The sequence below is a fragment of the Phytophthora infestans genome, genomic scaffold (assembly GCF_000142945.1).
Source record: "Phytophthora infestans T30-4 supercont1.20 genomic scaffold, whole genome shotgun sequence".
NCBI lineage: Eukaryota > Oomycota > Peronosporomycetes > Peronosporales > Peronosporaceae > Phytophthora > Phytophthora infestans.
Genome location: NW_003303739.1, coordinates 563,835 through 585,055, shown reverse-complemented (window position 1 = coordinate 585,055; position 21,221 = coordinate 563,835). Strand labels below are relative to the sequence as shown.

The following is a 21,221-nucleotide window of genomic DNA, read 5'->3' as shown; positions in this document are numbered from 1 at the left end:
TACGAGCAACCGTCTGGCGGCGTGCGAAATTCTTCGACGCCCCAGAGTCGATCAAGATTCTAGAGGGATGATGGTATCCCCGTACACATCCGAGTACTACGAGCAACCCGCCGCTGCTCTTCGCCGATTCGAGAGTGCGAAGACTCTCAGGGGCTAAGTCTTCGTGGTACGCGCCACCCGCGCACCCATCACGAAGACTTAGTTCTTCCCCAGTAGGGCGCCCCGCCCCTACTGGTTCCCGGCGTTCCCCTGTCCCCGGGATCCTGGCTTCTGCCAGCGACCCTTGAGGACGGGCTTGGGGAAGGACCGTCTGCGGAGTATTTCCGCGGGACAGTCGCGCTTGAAGTGGCCCATCTTCCCACAGCCGAAGCAGCGGATGTCACGCTGTTCGGCGGACCCGAGTTCCATGGGAGCTGGTCCGTTGGGACTTGTTCGACCGGGAGCCGACAAGGAGCTCCCAGGCCACGCTGAGGCCGGCGTACGCGCCTGGCGATGGCTGTACTCTTCTTGAAGAGCCACTTGAATCGCCTCTTCAAGGGTGCTTGCCTACACCCGGAACAGCTGAGTGCGTGCGGGGCCCACTCGAAGGCCGTCCATGAACACAGTCATCTTGATGTGTTCATTGAGTGGGTTTCCCACTAGGGACGCCGTGAGCTCCCGTATCTCTTGCACATACTCGTGCAGTTCGCGCCTTCCTTGTTTACACGCGAGGAAGCGCGAACGCTGGCGGTACTCGTAGTTCGCCGGGAGGAACGCGGCTCGGAGCTGTTCGCACAGCTGAGCCCAGGATGTAAAACATCCAGGGGATGTTGCTTCCCGAGTGTACACCCAACTCTTAGCACGACCGCTAAGGTTGGAGAGTGCAAAAGCAACACGCAGTTGCTCGGTCGAGATCAGAGCCGCGTCCATCGCGAGCTCTACTTCTCGGACCCAGAAGTGAAGGTTCTCGCCTTCCTTCCCTTCATACGGCTTTACCTTCAGCCGTATTGGCTTCGGGTGAGGCGGATTTGCTTCCGCCGCCGGAGCCTGCAGGTTCTCCCGCACATGCGCGATGAGGCCCTGCTCGTACGCGTCGAATGCATTGACGCGCTCCAGCTGCTCAGCCGGTGTTGACACCACCAGGCTCTGCAGGGCCTCCATCCCGAAGATGCCTGCCATCTTCCGAACCGACTCGAACTGAGAGTCGTTCAAATGGGAGAAGTCGTTCCTATCCATGGCAACGAACTTCGGAGGTTCAGGTAGTCTACCCGCGATGGCGTGGATTGACTACAAGTGCTACCAAGTGTGACGGGGTCACACAGCACCTTGCGCAAGAGGAAGTTATCTTCCGAGAGTATACAAACTCTCAGTGAACGGCAGTTCACAGGTCCCCTCTTTTATTAAAGAGAGCGAAGTGACCCAAATAAGGTAGATTGTAAACTGAGTATATTTATAGGTAGATTAAGTTTGGGTTTAATACAAACTGTTAGTTACCTATAGAAATGCAATGTCATTTAACCAATGGTTGGCTTTGAACGACCTTGGTACGTTGTACCAAATATCTCGGAGTATGACGTGTCATACTCCTGAAGTGTGAAGTGTCACACTCCATGTAACCAGGGTACACTTAGGGCTACGTACCCCGTTACAGAATCCGATCGAGCTAAGATTGACAGACGACTTGATGCTCTCGGCCAGACTGGCATTGTGCGGATAAACAGCTTCTTAAAGAGTTGAGCAAGTTTGATTTCATGGATGGCGCTTGGGAACTCGTCGTACAAGATGTCTCTGGCAGAGACTCTCTGGGTCCACCATATTCCCGAAAGCCCGGAACTTTCTGTCGCGGTCGATAGCAATGCTTATGACCTCCAGTCCACATCGAAAGCCTTCGTACGATGGTTTCCCTTGTTCTACAAAGTCAAATGTGAAGTTAGTGAGGTACAAATTATCACGCGTACTGTACGGTAAACTTACCATTCGGATTCGACAGCGAATTGGTTTTTTTTTTTGCATTCGTGAGGTCTAAAATGCAGATACATGTATTAGATCGAGAAATCGTCTTCTATATCAATCGCATTAAGCGTGTCAAACAGAGGTCACATTATTTGCTACAGAGTCAGTAGTGCCGTATGGAGCATGTGCAAAATGTCCTTGCCATACGTGAGCGAGCGCAATCAAGTTTGCCAGCGGGGTCATCGGCGTCTCTGTCGATAGCTCTCTGGTGGTAAATTGACAGCGATGCGCTGCCATCAACAAGAGCACCGCCGGTGTTACACCGTCGTCGTCTGAGTGCCAATCTATTGGCTCGTAGCTGATAGCATTTCCAGCCCCAGGAGTTGCGAGGATCATGCGACCGACGGATATCTGTCAGCGATTCCGAGTTCTCTTCCCGAGATACGATAGTAATTGCGTTGTTAGTCGTTTGAGTCCCTGCGCGTCAGCATCTTGAGACTCTTGCTACAGCTGGTACTTTGGCGAATGGACTGATCGCACTGAAGCAGGCGCGAGTCATGCAGTGGTTATGATTAACGACCTGTATACATTGTGCTCTTTCGCTGTTCGGAGCAAGCAGCACCGCGTCTTGGCTTTACAATCAGTTCAACCGCTGATTAATGCCATGCTGGAGTTCGACTCGCTCGGTAATCCTTGCAGTCACAGCTCCTGCGTCTACAGTACAGCCATTGGTTGTCCACCCTGAAAACGTTTGCCTGCCATCGGTATAAAAAAATGGACACCAATTGCGGAAATTCCGGTCTTGCATGAAGTACTGTACAAAGTGTAGCTGACGAGTTTTCAACTTGAAATTATGACTGAACAAGTCATCAGTTGTAAGAGAAACAGAAAAAATACACACTAATGCAAAAAAGTACATAAAGTGCCTGAATGCACATAAAATATATGAATGGCGCACAAGGGATTGGGAAGAACACACATCGTTGTGTCTTCATGGAGATCGTAACCTGACTTGCATACAGAGGTAGCTGAATTGCGGACATTGTATTTTAGCCAATCTCATGGGCGTTTGACAGGGTTTTTATCCTATCGCAGATGCGCACATCGCAATTTCCCCGTATCTGGCGCCTTCGTGGTGGAGCTCCCAGGGCGACCGACAGGTACGGCTTGCCTCAATCACGGTCTGCTATGACGCTGCAGTAGACTATAGTACGCGATTTTGTGGACGCCACTACCGCAGAAGCTGCGCTAGCAGGGTTTAAGCAGTACAAGAAGGGAACCAGTCATACCGTCTCCTGCACGATATGTACTGTGGCAACCCCCCACGAAATGCGCTACCAACTTTTGAGCTGCTCATACTCAAAACGCGAAACTAGTGGTCAACAGGCAAACTGTCAGTGGCGCGTGGGCGTGTCATGGAGTGCGACAATACACGGAAGTTCACCATTAACGAGTGTGGGGAACACAACAGCCTCGAGAAGGATACCAAGAAAAACAAGTTGACAGAAGCGCATAAGACTTACATCAGAGAGATGGCTGCGCAAGGACTGCGACCAGGTCGTATTCGAAACGCGATGCCTCGAAAGTTTAACGTTCGTATGGATGATCTGCCAGAGTTGAAGGTCGTGCAAATTTCTCGAACTTCTTTCGCAAGACCAAAATGATGAACAATGATTTTGTGGACGAGCTCACTGAGTACATACGTGGTTGGCGTTTAACGGAACTGAGGAGGATAGCGCATCTTTCACTATTAGTTGTCAAAAAAATGATGCTGGCCATATCGAAGTTGGAACAGGATCTGACAAAAAACCTTTCGTGGTTGGTGTGACTTCAAAAAGGCTTCTATCTAGGTTGGATCGCCCGGTGGATTCATTTGTTTTTCACGTGGATGCTACATTTAAGGTGGCTCAAGTGGAATACCCAGTACTGGTTTGTGGAATGTCAGATCGATGTCGTTCATTTCACCTAGTGGCGTTGTTCGTAACTTCTCAACGTTTGGAACCCCAATACACGGACATGCTAAATGCACTGCGTTCGGTGTACTTCCGTGTTATGCAAAAGGATCTTACTCGACGCAGCTATGCAATTACTTCTTTAGGTTCGTGTGTTGCATACATCTTCTTCACGCATTGAAAGTCTCTGGCGCTGCTGAACCGGTTGGAAAAGCTACATTGGTCTACCGAGGCACGTCTAAGAAACGGCAGCGGGAAACCCAAACAACTGAACCCTATGTACCTGTGGGAAGACCTCGCACCTACGGTTTTGCTCTTGATATGGAGTAGAAATGTTGTTCGGCCTTGCTCACAGTGATAAGGACCGATAGTGCCGTGAAAGGTGCTCTACCCAACGCTTCATACGTCAGAGTAACCTCTCAATACACGGGTTTTCTTTTTAAAGCTTCTCAGATTGCAGGTTGAAGTAAAATGGTTCGGTGCTGCATCCCTGTCAAACCAAGCCGCCGAGCTTAGCGCCAGAACATGGAAACGATATATTTGCAATAAAGGTTGCTTTCGGCGCTACTCATGGTCAATTCGTGCTTCCATCCTACTTTAATGGCACCTACGACATTGCAACACGGTGATCTTGAGCCCGGATACACGGCTTTTTGTCCTAGCCACGGCAGTTGGCAGCACCACACACGCAGTCGAACCACGGGTCCACGTAGTCGACAGTCACCTCTTCTCCCTCTTTAATCGTGCGCTTGGCCACCACCACCACGGCCACGTTTTCGCGGTTGCGTAGCTCCACAAAGTGGCACGGTGCGTCGCACGAGTGGTTCAGCATTCGCGTTATACCACCACAACTCGTCGCATCAATGTAGACTTTCTTGCCTCGAGTACTCCTGAGCTGAAGCTCCAACGCGTAGTCGCAGGTCTGCTCTTCATCTGCTGCGAAGTTATGCGTAGTAACTGGTGTCGGCATTAAGACAATCGTCTCTGAAGCAGTCATAAGCGCACATGCACTTATCTGTAGGACCCGTGTCTGGAAATTTAATCTTTTCTGGGTTTCGAGACACACTCACCTTGTCCACACCCATCGGCCAGAGGTCATCGCCGTCGTCGTCAATAACGATTACCTCGAGTTTACGAGGAGCTTCATGACGAAGCACAGCATTGCGCCGCGCAGACAGCGCCTCACGAACTCCTGGCAGCCGCAGAAAGCTATTCATGTACATCGCCTTCATTTTGCCGACATTGTACACTTTGGTGGAGGTGCGGACGGGCTTTTTGTGCCCCCTGTAGCGCAGCTTTCGCGAGCTTGTCTTCCAGGGATTGTTTTTCATGCGTTTCTTCTTGTCCTCCCGCTCCTTGTAGGTCTGGACGCCCTTGGCCGTCGCGGTAGCCTCCGCTGCAAGCTCCTTCTTCACAGTCGCGTCCATGCCTACCTCGCGACCCTGTTCTTGGCTGCATCCCGCAGTCTTGTGCCCTGCCGTCTTCCCTCGACTGCCGCGAATTTTCAAATATGCCCTTTAACCTAGCATATGTCATTGCCGTAGGCTCAGACTCAGAACCACCCACACCAACCCCTATCATCACTGCGGACAAACTCCATTTTGTCCGAAATTCAGACTTGGCTGTCCGTTTTTTATATTTTCTCCCCTTTGAAGATACATTTACAAGAAGGCTGAAACAGCTTTTAGCCTACAAGTTTAGAGCTACACACCAGCCTAGTGCCCAATATCTCGGTGACCTCTCCATAACATACATGCTGCAGAGAGCGCCGTGCAGTGACGTACCGATATGCACGTTGTCAACAGCTATCCTGCCCTGGCTTCGTGTTGCTCAGACTCGCCGCGCGGTACGTGTACTTGTGTGACAGTCTATTCTACAGGTACAGTGTTCGTTGAGTCACGAATCGTGACCTGCTTGAAGAAGCCGAACAAAAAGGTCAACACGACTGGTGAGGACAATGAGTCCATGACCGCTGCGCATTGCATCACTGATGAACGCACGGCATTTCTACCACACGGAGCCGTACAAATTTCACCTCCTTCGGTCCAATTTTGGCTTTCCGTTTTCATGATAACCGGAGCATGGAGCAAGTGACATCCTGATGGCGGCACGCTTGCTCCGGTGATGTCGGCACGATACATGTACCTTCTTTCATAAACAACTGTGAACGTGAACTTCACGGTAAGATCTTCGCGGCCTTGACAGTGTCAAGTTGACACTGTCACTGTTCACTGTCAATGATGACAAGCTTGAATCGTCGTTTGTAAGCCACCGAAGCCCCATCTCCGCCCATTCTCTAACCCTCACTGAATTACACAGGTTTTTTGTTTTAGAATTCTTAAGCCTCTCAGAAGGGCTAGATCCGTTTTTAGGTGCTATTTTATCTTACAATTTATGGAAACTTTGGAAGGTCTCAACGCAATTCATGTCACTCGTCAATCTGCATCAAAACACACAAGAATGGGCTCGTGGACGTCGTCTTCATCGGACGATAGCGACGATACTAAGGACACTACAAGCCCGCCGCCTGTACCAACGTCTTCACCATATTCCGCTGCGTCGTCAAGTGCTGTCGGCTCCGGCTCAGACGGCTCTCTAGCCGACACAATTCAGGTCGAAAATGGGTCTGCCAGTTGCAATGACCAAGTGGAAATTGAGCCTATAACCCCCGCCCCCACCGACTGGACGTCCCATGATCGGTGTCCCTACTACCCTCCCAGAAGTGATGGCTGCACGGAGCCTCGTTCGTGTCGAGACTGCCTCAATATCGACGTCGGGGGCTCGGACAGATGCATGGTGAACCAATATGGCCGCTGCGTGCGAAAGACGCCGGCCACGTTCTCCAAAGAGCTGGTCTTCTGGAACCAGAACGCTTCCAACTATAAAGACCAGTGCGACGACCAAAAAGTGCAGTTTCCAGCGGACAAAGTGGACTATTGCTCGTACAAGGACAAGCAGTGCAAAAAGTGTCGAGATACGGTGTTTTCCGACGTGATGCACGGGAGAATCGACGGCTCGTTGACGAAATTCTGCTACGGCAAAGGAGGGTGCGTGTGCATTGCAGTGTGTGAAGCTCCGATCTGGAAAAGCACCGTAGGCCAGACAGTGTGCAATGGCACAGTCGTCAATAAGGACTATGAGAGCCAACACGCTAATACGTACGGAGGCTCTATGGGTACGGAAGGACATGGAGGGCCTCCGATTGGCAACATGTTGATGGGGATTGTAGGAGGAGTGGCTGCTGCCGTGGTGCTCATCGCCGCAGTCATTTACATCCGCAAACGTCGAGCAAGCGGCGACAGTTCCGGTGGATCGAGTGGAGCAAGCAACTCGGGGGGACAGACTGGCAATACACAGGGAGGGGAAGACGCAGCCACTGGAGCCGAGGGATCGGTGCCTATGGCGGTGCCAGTGGCGTCTCAGTTGAGTCTCTTTGGCTGGCAATCCATGAGATCCGAGCTGATCGAGAGAGAACAGTTGCTCCTGGCTGGAGTGGAGGACTTCTCCAACGTGAGAACGGGATACCTGCAACTCTTAGATGTGGACGCCTCTGCCCCTCCTCAGGAGGAGGACGACAGCTCAGCTCCAGTGTTGCTGGTCCCTTTGGCAGGTGCATCAGCGCCGTCATTCTCCCCGAGAGCTCTTCCTGTGGCTCCGACTGCTCCGTTAGTGTCGCCCTCAGCACCTCCAGCTTCCCCCACGCTTTTGGAGGAGGAGTTATTGTAAAAAAATAAGTGATGTGGAAAATATTTATAGATACCATATGCCTTTATGTAGTTGCTAACGGTTTTCAGTTCTTAGTTTTGCTGCCCCCATTTTTGAAGAAAAAAAAAATCGAGTGTGTACTGTACCTTCACTTTTGCCAATTACGAAGCGTCTGATTCCATTTTCGAGTTCCGAGCTGGAAACAGCATAAATCTGGCTTCTTTGTTCCTCAGATTTGCATTTCCGGGAGACTAATGTCAGAAATGGGCCACCAGCACATCGAAAGGAGCATCAGCTCCGGCTGTACAGTCCGCTCTTTCCAAAGACTGTGAGACTGCTTGACTGTGTGCCGCACTGTGTGCTGCTTCAGCAGAACGCAAAACAACGGACGGCAGACGCCCCGACGCGCTCTCTTCAGCGTAAAGGAGATATTTTGCGCTAACTTACAATGGGTCGGCTCCATTTCACGAGATACAATGAAGAGGATAACGAGAGCATTCCCAGAGACATTGACTTGGCCAGCAGCACAGGTTTCAACCAGAGTCGCGGCCTCCCGGCTTTGAATCGCAGTGCGTTCGAGCACAATCTGAACCAAAGTGGCTTCGACCAGAGTTTCAACCGAAGTGGCTTCGATCGAAGTCTCAACCGCAGTGGCTTTGAGCGAAGTCTTCGCGTTGATAATGTTCAGGTCTCGGCCATTCCGATCCTCGGACGAGTGGACAACCCGCTCATGAGCTCTGTAGTGATCATGAATGGAGGGGACTCTGCCGTCCACAGTCCGACGTGGAGAAAGCGCGAAGGCGGTGATGGTGACGACGAGTCCGCCCTGCCATTTCCAGCATTATCGAGGAAGTTCGAGGTCAATTTGGTGTCCCGATGGCACATGGGATTGCTGGTGTCCACAGGGTTTGCCGGTATCCTCACGACGTGTCTGAAACGCGGCGTTCTCCCTCTACTCGAGGCCGAACTGAAGATGCAACCGTATCAGGTGGATGCTGCGTCCGTATTGGTCCTTTTACCGTGGTCCTACTGCTTCATTTGGGGCCTCATTTCAGATGCAGTTCCAATTCTAGAATCTAGACGCAAGGCGTATATAATTCTAGCGTGGATGACGACAATGCTCGCATGTTTTGCGATGGCTCTGGCGGACCAATTTATTTCGTATCGCGCCGAGGAGAACGACATCACTACTGCAGACTTTTTAAGGCATTCGGACGGTCTGATGGACCTGTACATGGTGTTTCTAATGATGGCCAACTTCGGATGCATTGTGGCACTTGTCATCGGACAGACGTACGTGATCGCACAGACTCGCAAAGAACGCATGACCGTGCGCGGGACAGCGCTCGGGACGCTGCTCATTACGCAGTTCCTGGGCGAGTTTATCGGCCAAGTCATCGCTGACTACGCCATCTTCGACGTGTCAGATCTCAGGGCCACTCCAAAGGTGACACTGCGTCAAACGATGCTCTTCTTTGTATTCTACACGGTCATCCCGCTGATCGCGCTCTGCACCTGCTTCTTCGAGAAGCCGGACCCGCCTCCGATCAATGCCGCGCGTGATCGCTACAATCGCGCTACTATCGAGAACCTGGAGACGTCGGCCTCGGAGCTGCAACGCGCTTACATGACGGCTGCGAACTTCTACCAACGCGTCAAATTAGCTCTACGCGGCCACTGGATCCGCCTGCGCAGCGCGCTAGGCAAAGAGTCGACGTCGCGGGTCATGCGCTTCCTGATTGGCTTTATTTTCATGTCCGAATTCTCACTGACATATCCGACCAATCGGATCGAAGAATGGTGTGGCATGAACGCCAAGGCCGCGTCCATGGGCCAGACTATGATGCAGGTGCTCTCCGTGCTAGCTGCGATCCTCTGGAAGTATTTCTTCTTGAACTGCGACTGGCGCTGGTGCGTCTTCTCGAGCTTCATCATCATCACCATGACGCCCCAGTTCGTGTACTACACGATGGCTACACTCAACCCGGGCGCGCGGAATATCGATATCTACGCGATTGTATCGTCTCTTACGGGGTTTATCCGCGGTGTTATTGTGATTTTAAAGCTTGCCATTACCGCAGAGATCGCGCCTGTAGGCGGTGAAGGTGCTTTCGTCGGTATTGTCGTCTCCATGGCGTCGAGTATGGGGCAGATGGCGAACACGGTCTCTAACGCCATTGGCTTCATGTTTAAGGACATCGACGACTCTGTCAGCTCGCGAGCAGACCCAGACAGGATGCAGGTGGCGTTTGCGCTGGTTTTATCGCACATTATCCAGGTTCTCGGCCTTGTGGCACTGGTCTTTTTGCCAAAGCAAAAGCGGCAACTGCAGCGACTGCACCGCTTCGGCAACAGAGACGACAAATGCACCACGTGGTGGATCATCGGCTGTCTCGCAGTTTCGTTCATCGTTAGCACAATCTTCAACGCGTTGGCCATCGCGCCCACGACGTCGTGCATGGGGATTGTCGGCGGCAGTGGCTGTTAGATTTCTATAGAGGTAAATATCAAAATGAAACGCAATTTTTGTGAACTCGAATGGTTCCGTTAAAGTTTGAGTGCTACAGTATTAGAGTTGACGCTAAAGCTATACTAGTAATATCTAACGATCCTGACCTAAGTTATTTGCAGCCTGCACCGCCTACAATCTGCAAGCACGAAGTGCTCGGGATGACGGCTAGCAAGTTGAAGATAGCGCTGACGAAGAAGGCGCATCCTAGTGATCCCAAGACCCACCACGTCGTGCTTTTATCCCCTTGAGCGCCAAAACGGTGGAGTCGCTGGAGCTCTTGTTTCTGTCGTGGTAAAAAGAGCAGCGCCACAAGACTAATGAGTCGGACAGAGTAGCAGATACCGAGTCCGAAGATCACCTGATCGCTCTGGTGTTCTGTGCCGTACAGACTGGGGTCTTCAAATGCGAAGCCCAGAACGTTCGAAAAAGTGGTAGACAACAGTCGCATGATGCTGCTCATCGACACGATGATACCGACGAACGCCCCTTCTCCACCGACAGGAGCGATCTCGGCCGACAAAGCCACTTCCAGTATGACCAGCCCACCGCGCATGAATCCTCGCAACGCCGTCATAAAGATGAAAGTTTCTTGACTCCGCATACCGATCGACCAAGTCGCCAGAAAGTAGAAAACAAGTTGAGGCAGCATCATAATGACGAGCAGACTGACGGTGACGCAATAGCGCCAGTTGCAGTTTAGCGCACAGTACTTCCACGCTGCTGCTGCCAGCACATAGAGCGCCCCCGTCGTAATGTGGCTGGATGATTGAGCCTTGTCCGTGAAATTACACCAAATTTCAAGTTGAGCATGTGGATACGTGAGGGTAAATTCCGATAGAAACACGAAGATCATGAAGAAGCGGATGATGCGAATTGTCGACTCCTTGGCGAGAGCTCTTCGTAGTCGCAGCCACTTGACTTGGAGGCCTTGGAAACAGCCCATAGAGGCCAATTCTTCTTGAATAAAAATGTGAGATTCGTCAGCGCCGTAATTCGTTTCTCCGTCGTCGATTTCTGGCGGATCGGGGTCTTCGTGGAAGAAGAAAATCAGCGTAAGCAACGGCACAAGTGAATAAAACATGAAGAACATGGCGGTTTGCCGGAACGAGACGATGGGCGTGAGTCCGAGCTCGGTGATGTGGAAAATGGCCATGTCCGAGATAATCTGTCCCACAAGTTCGCCCATGAACTGTGTCAGTAGAATTGTCCCCAACGCCATGCCACGCACTTCCAGAGGCTCTCGACGGGTTTGTGCGACCACATATGTCTCGGAGATGATCAACGTGAGGACGCCGCCAAAGCTGGCGAGCATCAAAAGTCCGATGTACCCATCGATGAGTGCCACTCGGTTCTGTAGCGCTTCTTCTGTTGCTGCTCGACTCGATAACGCGTTGTACTCGAGTGTGTAATTGAGGATTGCCATAGCAAAGCACGTCAGTAATGACACGACCCATCCAGCTATAATATACGACTTGCGTCGAGATCCCAATAAGGGTACCGCGTCGGAAAGAAAACCCCATACGAAAGTGTACGACCACGGCAACAGCATGAGTACATTTGCTGCATCCACCTGGTACGTCTCCAACTCGAGTTCTGCTTGAAGAAGAGGGAGCAGTCCTCTCTTCAGACAAGTGATTAGTACTCCTGCACACAACGTAGACACGAGTAGTCCAATGTTTCGACCGGACACGAGCTCCACATATCCTTTCTCGATAGCTCCGTCATGGGATGGTACTGAGCTGTTGGCATTGATGGAGATCCCGTCGTCTCCAGTTTGCAGTGCCTTGCCACTGACGAGGCCTCCGTCGTAGTCGACCACTGCGCAGGTGCTGTCTAGCGCTTCTCTCCTTGTACTGATAATGGGTATGTCGAAGATGTTGTCGTCTCTTCTTGTACTCACAGCGGGCGCAGTCGTTGCGTACGAGTCGTCCAAGTTTCTGGTCTCATAGTCGAACCTGCTGCGGTGGGGACGTGGCGGTTGTCGTTTCTGGTGTGTAGTAGGCGCTTCTAACGCTCGTTTACTGCTGGGAGCTCTTCGGTTGTTGCCTCGCGCACGTTTGGGATAGGAATCGTGGTCACTTCCATTGCTGCCTCCACTGAAAAGATTCCGACGAGCCATATCGAATTTGTTGCTGTTCTGCCACGTCGAACGCGTCCAGTATCCCCGGGACGACCGCTACGACAGCAGACAATAGCAAAGGCGGAATGTGCTGTGAGTGAAAGTGGCAAGAGGTGCTGACAGATGGGGCTGTGAGTTCGGACCAAGTGTTCGGTCAATTTTCCATAAATGAGATATTAATGCTATTTTTAAGAGAATAGATAGATTTATTGTAATGCCAAATTTAAGAGATTTGAGGAATCTAGTTGCCATATTTTACTTTCCATTAGCGCAGAAAAGTGGGTTTTGTGGTTCGACTCCCCTTTTTGTGGACTCATTGTTTCTACGTTGTCGGCAACCGAAACGGGATTTGACAAGCTTCGACCAATGTGGAAACCGCATGCTGGGTTAACCGATTACACCAATCGAGGGGCGGAACCTGCCGAAAAACCAGTTGATTCCGCTTAAACCTTGATGCTGCACATTTGGACTTGTGTAGACTCTACATTGTATTACATGTATAGAGGTCACACCGAAGTCGTCGTTGTCATGCTTCAAAATCATCGTACAAATTCTGTGAAACCGACCCTCGCGGCGAGGGTTCGTATTTGGTGCGGTCTTGCTGATCGACATCAGGACATCGGGTGTTGGATATTCGTACTGTGGTAACGAATTTCGTTCACACGCCCGATCCTTGGACAAGGACGCCAGAGGCTGTCTTGATTCCGGCTCGAGCTGTTCGTCTTTCGTCGATCCGGACCTCATCATCCTGAAGTTCATGGCCCGAAAGCGTCGATTGTGATCTAAGCTTACGTCGTGATCGACGAGGTCATGCAAAAGACAAGCAGTCGACCAAAGTCAAGGATCCAGGGATGCCGAATATTGCATTTTTATCTGTTGCTAATCAAAGCAGAAAATAAATAATTTGGTTTGAAAACTGGCTTGACCAAAATAGATTATTGAGCTTTCTCAACTCAGAAAATAGATTATTGGTGCAGCAATATTAGTACACAGCGAGGGCACAAGTACTAAAGAATGTATGGCTGATTGAACACCGCCCAATAGGTTATTGGTGCTACAACGGGAGCGAAAATAAATAACTGGTCTTCCTCTAGAAAGCCTCCAATAGATAATTGGTGCTTTCTTATTGCAATAATTGCGGCACCAATTCATTTTTCGGCATCCCTGCAAGGATCCTGGCTGCTTAAAATCGATACATGTATGCAAAATAGATGACAGTCTTTAAAGTCGAACGATATCCTTGCCAAAATTGTCAACACCAGTATGCTTTGTGAAATACGGTACTATACCGGTAATAGCAAACAGTTTGTCGGTTTTTTTTGTCTCTAAAATGACTATCATAGTGACGCCGGCATCGGGTTCAACCATGCCGGCGCTTATAAGTTAAGTTTCGTGGTTGGTACGACTCACCGCTCTTCGAGCACTGCGTAGTTAAATCCGCGCTCGATCGAGAGACTGGAACTGCTGCTGTAAATACTCGCGAGGTCGTCTCGCGTGCCCAGAAACGAATTCTGGTCGCTTGTGCTCACATCGTCGCCGATGTCGCTGACACGAAGCTCGCGCTCCAGCAGAGTTCGCAGTCTGCCGGCCGCCATCGAAGCCGTAGGACGCAGCGTAGGCTCGAGCGTCAAGCACTCCATCATGAGCATCGCCACGCCGCGCGGACAGCGATCCGACAGCGACGGGTGGATGGCTCCAGTGCGCAGGAGCTCCAGCACGGCGCTTTCGGGCAGTGGCTGTCCGTTGGATAATGTTACTTCAGAGAACGGCAGCTCGTGGCTGTCGAGTTCCGACAAAATCACGCCGAACGAGTAAATATCCACCGCAGTGGAATATCTGGCGTCCCCCGACAACACTTCGGGCGCAATCCAGCGACTCGTGCCGATCGAGCGCGTCATGGCGAACTCGTCGTCGTCGTCGTCTTCCTCGCCTTCCAATGAGTGAGAAATGCCGTATCGACTTACTCCAAAATCTGCCACTTTGGCAGATAATGTCGAATCCAGTAGGATATTTCTGGATTTCAGATCCCGGTGAAGGATCGGCTTGGGTTGCCTTGAGTGAAGATAAGCGAGCGCCTCGGCGATATCCAGCGCCATGGACAGTTTTCTCGACCCCCAGGCGCGCGCTCGGATATCGCTACGTGTGCGTGCCAGATACTGGCGCAGATCGCCGCCACTCATGAACTCCAGCACCATTTGGAGATCCGTCGCGTTGTTCGACGACCCGGAGTCCAGTTTGGACGGCGTGGACCATGCCACGCCGTAGAACGCCACGATTTTAGGGTGACTTAAGGTCGCGAGGAAGCGGATCTCGGCTACGAACCTGCGTAGTGCGCTCTCGCCGGGCGAGCCGCGTGACTTAGTTCTGGTTCTTGAATTCGAGCCCGAGGTCGCTCCGGTCCCGCCGACACTTTGCCGGCTGTGTCGGCTGTTCTTCCGCCACGACTTTGTGCGAGGAAGCGCTGCCGGCATTGGCGGCGATAACTTCTTCACAACGACTGTCTCGCCTAAATACGTCGCGAGCCAGACCGTGCCGTATGCCCCCGCTCCGAGCGGTCGAATGGGTGCGATGTTCTCCGCCTCGATCCTCCAGGAAGCAAGCGCCTCTTCTTCCTCGTCGGTCAAGACCAAACGGTTGTTCGGAGCCCCCTTCCGACGGCCTAAATGGTAGATCGGCAAGGACGGAGACCCGGCCTCCAGATCGACATCCTCTTGCCTCCGCTTCTGAAGCTTACAGCAGAAGAACATGACGACGATGAAGGCCAGTAAGAGCACCAGTGGGATGCTGATGCTCAGCCACAACTCCAGTGTTTTGTCATCGTCGGAAGTGTCGGCCATACTGCCGGGACTGTGGGAATGAGCACTGGAACCTGTGTCGAAACCTGTGTCGGAACCTGTGCCGGAATCTGCCGAGATCGCCTCCTGCAACTCTGAGGGTGCTTCGGCGATGACGCCTCGCAGCCATCTGCGCATCTTTGGAAGATTGCTATAGTGCGTGGTATCCTCAATGTATGTGGGATGCTTCTTATTCCGAGTGTCCGGTACGTGCGTTCAGTGGGTTGCTGCCGGTCGCTGATTGACCGCTCGGTCGGTGGCTTCCGTTGGCCGGCGACCCAAATGTCCAAGTGCCTTTCGCCTTACAACTTGCAATCGATTGAGCAGAGGCTGATTGGCTCGTCGAGAGACTTGGCCAAGCGACATGTGCACCGTAAGGATTCGCGAAGCAAGATTGGCCACATTACATACGGACTCGAAGAATCGCGGCATTGCAAAGTTCCATAAAAGAGTTCCAATTTCAGGAACCTATTATTTGGCATACACTGGCGCTTTTTTGTAAAATTTGTGTTCTTACAAACTCAGTGTTGTTTGAGCCTCTCTCGAGACGATGAATAGCCTATGATATCTCATAAAATGGAGAAACTGCCGATGTTTTCGTGACGACGAAACAGTATTTGGCAACTTTTTGGCAACTTTTTAGAAAGGGATCGCTCAATTGCCATCTTGATCGTTTTTCGGCCACAAAAAAGCGTTATGTCACCAATTACATCGCGCGGGCATTACATTGAGCGAGGATTCCTGGCCTCGAGAAGGTTTTATTATAACATTAATACAGTAGTTTGTTTTTAATGGGAAGGCGTGGCAAGGCACAGATTGCTCGAGATTGCGGGGAGTGACGCTACACGCCAACAGTGCGCTAGAGGACAGAGGTTTTGAGTCCATCAACCGCGACTGATTCTGGCCATAGTATTGGATTGCGCCATCTAGATGACGAAGTATGGAGAGCTGGAAGGACGAGCTCACACAACCCGCTGGAAAATACCGGCGGATCCCTTGGCTTTCGAGGATGCAGTTCATGAAAAGCTGTTGGAATTCACATGGGAGAACGGAGTTCCAATAAAAGCACCTTCACATCGTGCCGAGCCGCTTCAAGCGTACTGGTATTAATAGTACCAGTCTGGCATGTGTACCGGTATGGGGATTCGAGTGGGAAAGACGGAGGTATTCTCGCTCTTGCCATCTCCAAACGCCGTATTGAGATGACACGAGGACCTTCAGTTTTTCTCAGATCTATCCTATTACAGTGCCCACCGAAGAGAAGACTGCAGCGCAATTCGATTACCTTTTGCGTGTTGTTCCTTAGTGGCGCCTCTCAAAGATTAAATCGTCGGCAAGAACCGATCAGCCGCTGATCGATTTAGCGGGACGACACTTTTAAAGCAAAAACACGCGCACGGAATATGATAGCGCTCGCCGATCATCTCGGTGGGGAAGACACACACTCATCAACGACATGACTCGATCGCGCTCGGTCGTTGCTGCCTTTCGACGCCGCCGTCTATACGCTGACCGCCGCTCAACGATCGGTCTCTCAAGGCTCTCATCGAGCGACAACGCGCTGTCGTGCAGCTTTTATAGTCGGATTAAAGTACATGTACTGTACATGACTCGGACACTTCTATTCGACTACAAAACTGTCCGTCGTGTGGCGACCGACACGCGTTCGTAAACTCTTTGCAATACGGCAGCTACAGTACATCACTCTGTAGTTTTTCATTGGTGTATTCGCATTTCGCAATAAGCCCGACCCCCCCCCCGCCCCATTCAAAAAGCTGCAGTGCTCTGCGAAGAGTTGGTGGATCGTTAACTGTACCGGTATCATTTCGCTGGTGGAAAAAAGTTAACCTACGTCTTTGAGATACGCCGTCGGGCATGAGGCAGCAGCGTTCCTGTCCTGATATCTCACTCAAAGCGCTCAAAATATGCTAAAGGCGTAGACGGACGAATGGTGCTGACTCAGAGTATCTGCTACGCGGGACTTGTGACAAGGAGCAACGTGCACACGAAGGACCAGATTGAAGTGTGTTCTGCACGCCGGTTACTGGGCTACATGTAGTATTCAATAAAACGCGATGAGAATCACTCAGTGGCATGTGCTCATTCATCAAGTTTCTTCGTCTAGCACAAGGTCAGACCATTATGGACAGTGCACTGCTGCCTCATAGCAACACGGGTGATGAAGACACGATCTCCATCGTGGCGTATGGAGCCACACCGCCGTCATCGCAGAGGTCCCGACCGGCCGTCGAGACTCGCAATTCGTGGAGTGCTCCATCCCCCAACATTCAGGTAAGCTACCAGCCTCCAGATTGGAACTCGGATGACGGATCTATCGTCGACGGCAGCGCCAGACGCATCGCAATTAACACACGATCAAGCAGCAGTCGAAGCAGCGGTAGCAGCCGAAGCGATGAAGTTCCGCCGCCTCCGTCACCACCTTTGCCGGGTGGCAACAGTTTTCGAGGTGCCACTGTGGATACCACGGCGTCAGTAAGGTCCAGTGACTTACCGCCATCTCCTCCAACAAATACGGCGGTGGCGAACACGACAGTGCGCCCACTCACACTGTACGGCAAAGATATCCTTCACATTTTCCCGTTTGGAACCACGTCGCAAGATGGAAAGCCCGTGAAATGGTCCGATACTCTCGGCGCTATCGACACGGAAGACGACTATTCCATCCGAGACCCCCACTTCGATCTCACCAACGGGAAAATCAGCAAGCTCTTCTCTCTCTCCAACCCGGACGGTAAGAGTACCCGAATTTGTCAAACTATAATATTTGTTTCTAACAACTAATATTCTGTATTCGAATCGCAAAATTTAGATAAGGGAATGCTGTCGTACGAAGGGTTTCGATGCGGCCTGGAGGCTATGGGCATCGCGTGCGACAACGACCGACAGTTCCAGGCTTTCGTGGACGTGGTGGATGGAGACAAAAACGGCGTCATCTCGTACGAAGAATTCCTCAGCGCCATCCAAGAGATCAAACTGGCTCAGCTCTTCAATGACCCCTTCATTCGCACAATGCCAGCGTTGTTCTCGAGTGTGAAATCTCCGGTAACGCTGGGCTCAATTGAGTATTCCCCGGACCGTATACGTAGTGTATACCCGATCAACCAGGTCAAGAGTTTCATCTACTCGACGAATCCAAGCTGGGCCAATGTCCGTTGGATCAACGTGGAAGGGATCAACACTCTGCTCATGCGACGCTTATCCGTTCGATATCGACTGCACCCGCTTGCCATCGAAGATACGCTGGGTCCAGACGTCAAGCGACCGAAGTACGTAAAGTTCGACGAACATTCGTTTTTGATTCTCCAGACTCTGAGTCCACGCAACATGTCGATCGTCAAGGATTACCAGCACATGTACCGTGCCTCGCAGTTTGTATTACCGGAAGATGACTCGCCTTTCGACAAGATGAGCCTCACAGAACTGTGCATGCGACTCAAGGAGCTTGACATTGGATGCGTCATGTCTCTACCTCGTCAGTTGAGCTTGTACGTCATGGAGGGCGTACTTATCAGCGTGCAGGGTAAGAACATGCTCTGGTCTGCTCTCAAACAGCGACTGCATGTGTCCTACTCCAAGGTCCGCCAGCATAGCACGGCGTTCTTGATGTACACCATCATGGACGTCTGTGTGAACCAGCTCTCGCCTATTTCCCAGACGTTCGGAGCCAAACTGATAATGCTGGAACGTCTGATGTCACTGGACTCACGGTACTTCGATTTGAGTCGAATTGCCACGTGCTCGAGGCAGATTAAGGGCCTCCAGATGCACTGTAAACCCATGCGTGAGGTCATTTCTAAGCTCATTACGTCCGATGACTATCAAGGCGAGACGCTGCAGTACTTCGCTGACGTTCAGGAGCATCTCACGACCATCGAGGAGGAGTGCGTACACAATCTGGACCGCTGCAATAGCCTCGTGGAAGAATTCAACAACGCCCGAGCGTCGCAGCAGAACGACGTGAGCTACATCTTGGCGCTCATTGCGGCCATTTTCCTGCCTGCACAATTTCTTACCGGTGTGTACGGCATGAACTTCCCGTACATTCCCGAGCAGACGTACCACTATGGATACTATATCTGGTGGGCAATCATGATCGTTATTGCTGGGCTCATTGTGCTGTATTTCAAATTCAAAAGATGGCTGTAAAATTCAATGAATATTATTTCAGACTTCAGAAGGCGAGGTGTTATTCTATGGAGTTGTATGAAACGACACCAGGTACCGTGTCGGAATGTCAAATTTTGTAGAGTTTCAACGACCGGCTCAGCAGGATGAGGCGAGCAGAGCGAAGACGCAGCACATGACACTGTCATAAGAGCGTTGTCAGCAGTGTGGTTGACTGGAATTCATTTACCATGCATATTACTTGGGTTGACAGTCTTCGCCTGCATCGAGAGCGATTTTCTACCCTATACATGTAAATTTGGGAATGTGCGGATTCGTCTTGTCCTTCTCAGGATGTACCTCTAGAGCTCTATTAGGAAATCCGCAGCCAAACCAAAAATTGGTACTGTTTCGTACCGGTTATTTATGAGATCCTCGGGGGTCCCACAAATAGTGTGGATCTACGACATCACCTAAATCTCCAAGTGACAAAAATACTTATTCCAATAAGTTTTAATTTTTCCAATATTTAAACATAAGAGTTTAATATAATCTGCTGATGGCAAAGATGCGTTTAATTAAGTGGTAAGAAGCTCACAATTCTTGGTTGGCAAAACACCGTCACATTCCTCTACTTAATGGCCTCCGTGTCTTGTCTTCTGTAACGATGGTTGGCCGCAGTCAGCCAGCTATAATAATTGTCCAGAAACGTAGTTGCAGCTATCCAGCGCTCCTGACAACGTACCGAGTGTGACGTATCGCAGTGGGTCTTGTTCGTAGTGATGCTAAAATGTACTTCGTCCATGTTGTAGGTAGTTTTTCCGTCCAATTTATCGTTTTCTAACGCTCGTTTGAGCTTTCCCAGACCACAATGCGCTCTAATATTATTCGTTTTTAGAGCTGCATTCTAGTTTGGAAGTGTCTACGTGGACCAACTATTTGGCCGCAAAACGTACACACAGATACCGGTATTTCTCAGACGGCATTTCTGAAATTCGAAAAACTCTAAAAAAAAGCTACCCCTGTCCTTTCAATTCGCATCCTCCCCCCTCCGATGTCGGGATCAGCAGCTAAGAAGAAGGCCAGGCGCCGCCGGCGCGCGCCGAGGATCGACGACAGATCAGATAGCGAGAACGATGCTGATGTACTCCAGGCTCTCTCCACCCCGGGCAGCCGTCAAGAAGAAGATGCCAAGAGCCCCACTTCCCTAACCAAAACGAGGAAGAGCAGCCCGGCATTGTCCGTGAGCTCATGGAGCGACGTTACATCCTCCTGTTGTCATTTGGCCTCGGTTCCATGGGGTATTCAACTCATGGAATGCTCTGGAAGCTGCATTTGCAAGGTAAGCAGTGCCTACGCCTTAATTTTGGTTCTATCTCTTTAACATATACGTTTGTTTTGTAGCTATCAGAGCGACACGTTTCAAATGTACAAGCTCCGCACGTCGAATTCAATCAAGAATCGGAACCGGAGCCGGATCAAACAAGCCGCAGCCATCCCACGCTGTGGGATGAATCTCTTGGATACTACACGAAGACATGGAATTGCACGCATTCAAGATCCTACGCATCCCAGGAGCAGGAGCCCGGCAAAACCACACCACTCGCCGCATTGAATGCCCAGATAATCTTCATGCGTTGTTGTCTGATGATGGGAGTGGTGGCTACCGTGTGTGTGTTCGGAGGCACGAGTCTTCACATAATCAGAAGATCGACGAGAACATCTTCAACACGTACGCCGAGATGAGGACAATCAGTTCTCCGGGGACTTGAAATGTCGTACAGACAATGTGGCAATGTATGCTTGCTACTGCGATGATTTTAGCATTTACTGACATATCCTAACGTGTTATATATTTCTAGGTGGATCTAAACGAGCGGAGATCATCCGCTATCTAAAGGAGGTTTCGAGCAAGCCGCTTATGCTCAAGGATGCGAGCAACATGATCGCTGAAATGCGCCGGAGCTCGTATACGTCGCCTGCAATGTGCGCGTGACGGAAGTGCTACAATATTTCAGTGAGGGACCTGGGAACGTTGTCAG

At 51.0% G+C, this 21,221-nt stretch overlaps 5 protein-coding genes across 5 annotated transcripts; 3 read left to right on the top strand and 2 right to left on the bottom strand.

Annotated features, from left to right (window-relative positions):
• Positions 1-6,203: 6,203 nt before the first annotated feature.
• On the top strand, positions 6,204-7,613 carry PITG_22924 (uncharacterized protein; the record flags this gene model as incomplete). The annotated part of the gene is made up of 1 exon (XM_002901484.1): positions 6,204-7,613. One exon carries the CDS (start codon positions 6,279-6,281, stop codon positions 7,608-7,610), a length of 1,332 nt encoding a protein of 443 aa, XP_002901530.1.
• A 424-nt stretch (positions 7,614-8,037) lies between these two features.
• On the top strand, positions 8,038-10,077 carry PITG_22923 (uncharacterized protein; the record flags this gene model as incomplete). Its single annotated transcript, XM_002901483.1, has 1 exon — positions 8,038-10,077. One exon carries the CDS (start codon positions 8,038-8,040, stop codon positions 10,075-10,077), a length of 2,040 nt encoding a protein of 679 aa, XP_002901529.1.
• Positions 10,078-10,210: 133 nt separating this feature from the next.
• Positions 10,211-12,220, bottom strand: PITG_10676 (uncharacterized protein; the record flags this gene model as incomplete). The annotated part of the gene is made up of 1 exon (XM_002901482.1): positions 10,211-12,220. The coding sequence occupies one exon, from the start codon at positions 12,218-12,220 to the stop codon at positions 10,211-10,213; it is 2,010 nt and encodes a 669-aa protein (XP_002901528.1).
• Positions 12,221-13,626: 1,406 nt separating this feature from the next.
• Positions 13,627-15,192, bottom strand: PITG_10675 (protein kinase, putative; the record flags this gene model as incomplete). The annotated part of the gene is made up of 1 exon (XM_002901481.1): positions 13,627-15,192. The coding sequence occupies one exon, from the start codon at positions 15,190-15,192 to the stop codon at positions 13,627-13,629; it is 1,566 nt and encodes a 521-aa protein (XP_002901527.1).
• Positions 15,193-17,148: 1,956 nt separating this feature from the next.
• Positions 17,149-19,221, top strand: PITG_10674 (CorA Metal Ion Transporter (MIT) Family; the record flags this gene model as incomplete). Its single annotated transcript, XM_002901480.1, has 2 exons — positions 17,149-17,806; positions 17,885-19,221. 2 exons carry the CDS (start codon positions 17,149-17,151, stop codon positions 19,219-19,221), a joined length of 1,995 nt encoding a protein of 664 aa, XP_002901526.1.
• Between the last annotated feature and the right edge of the window lie 2,000 nt (positions 19,222-21,221).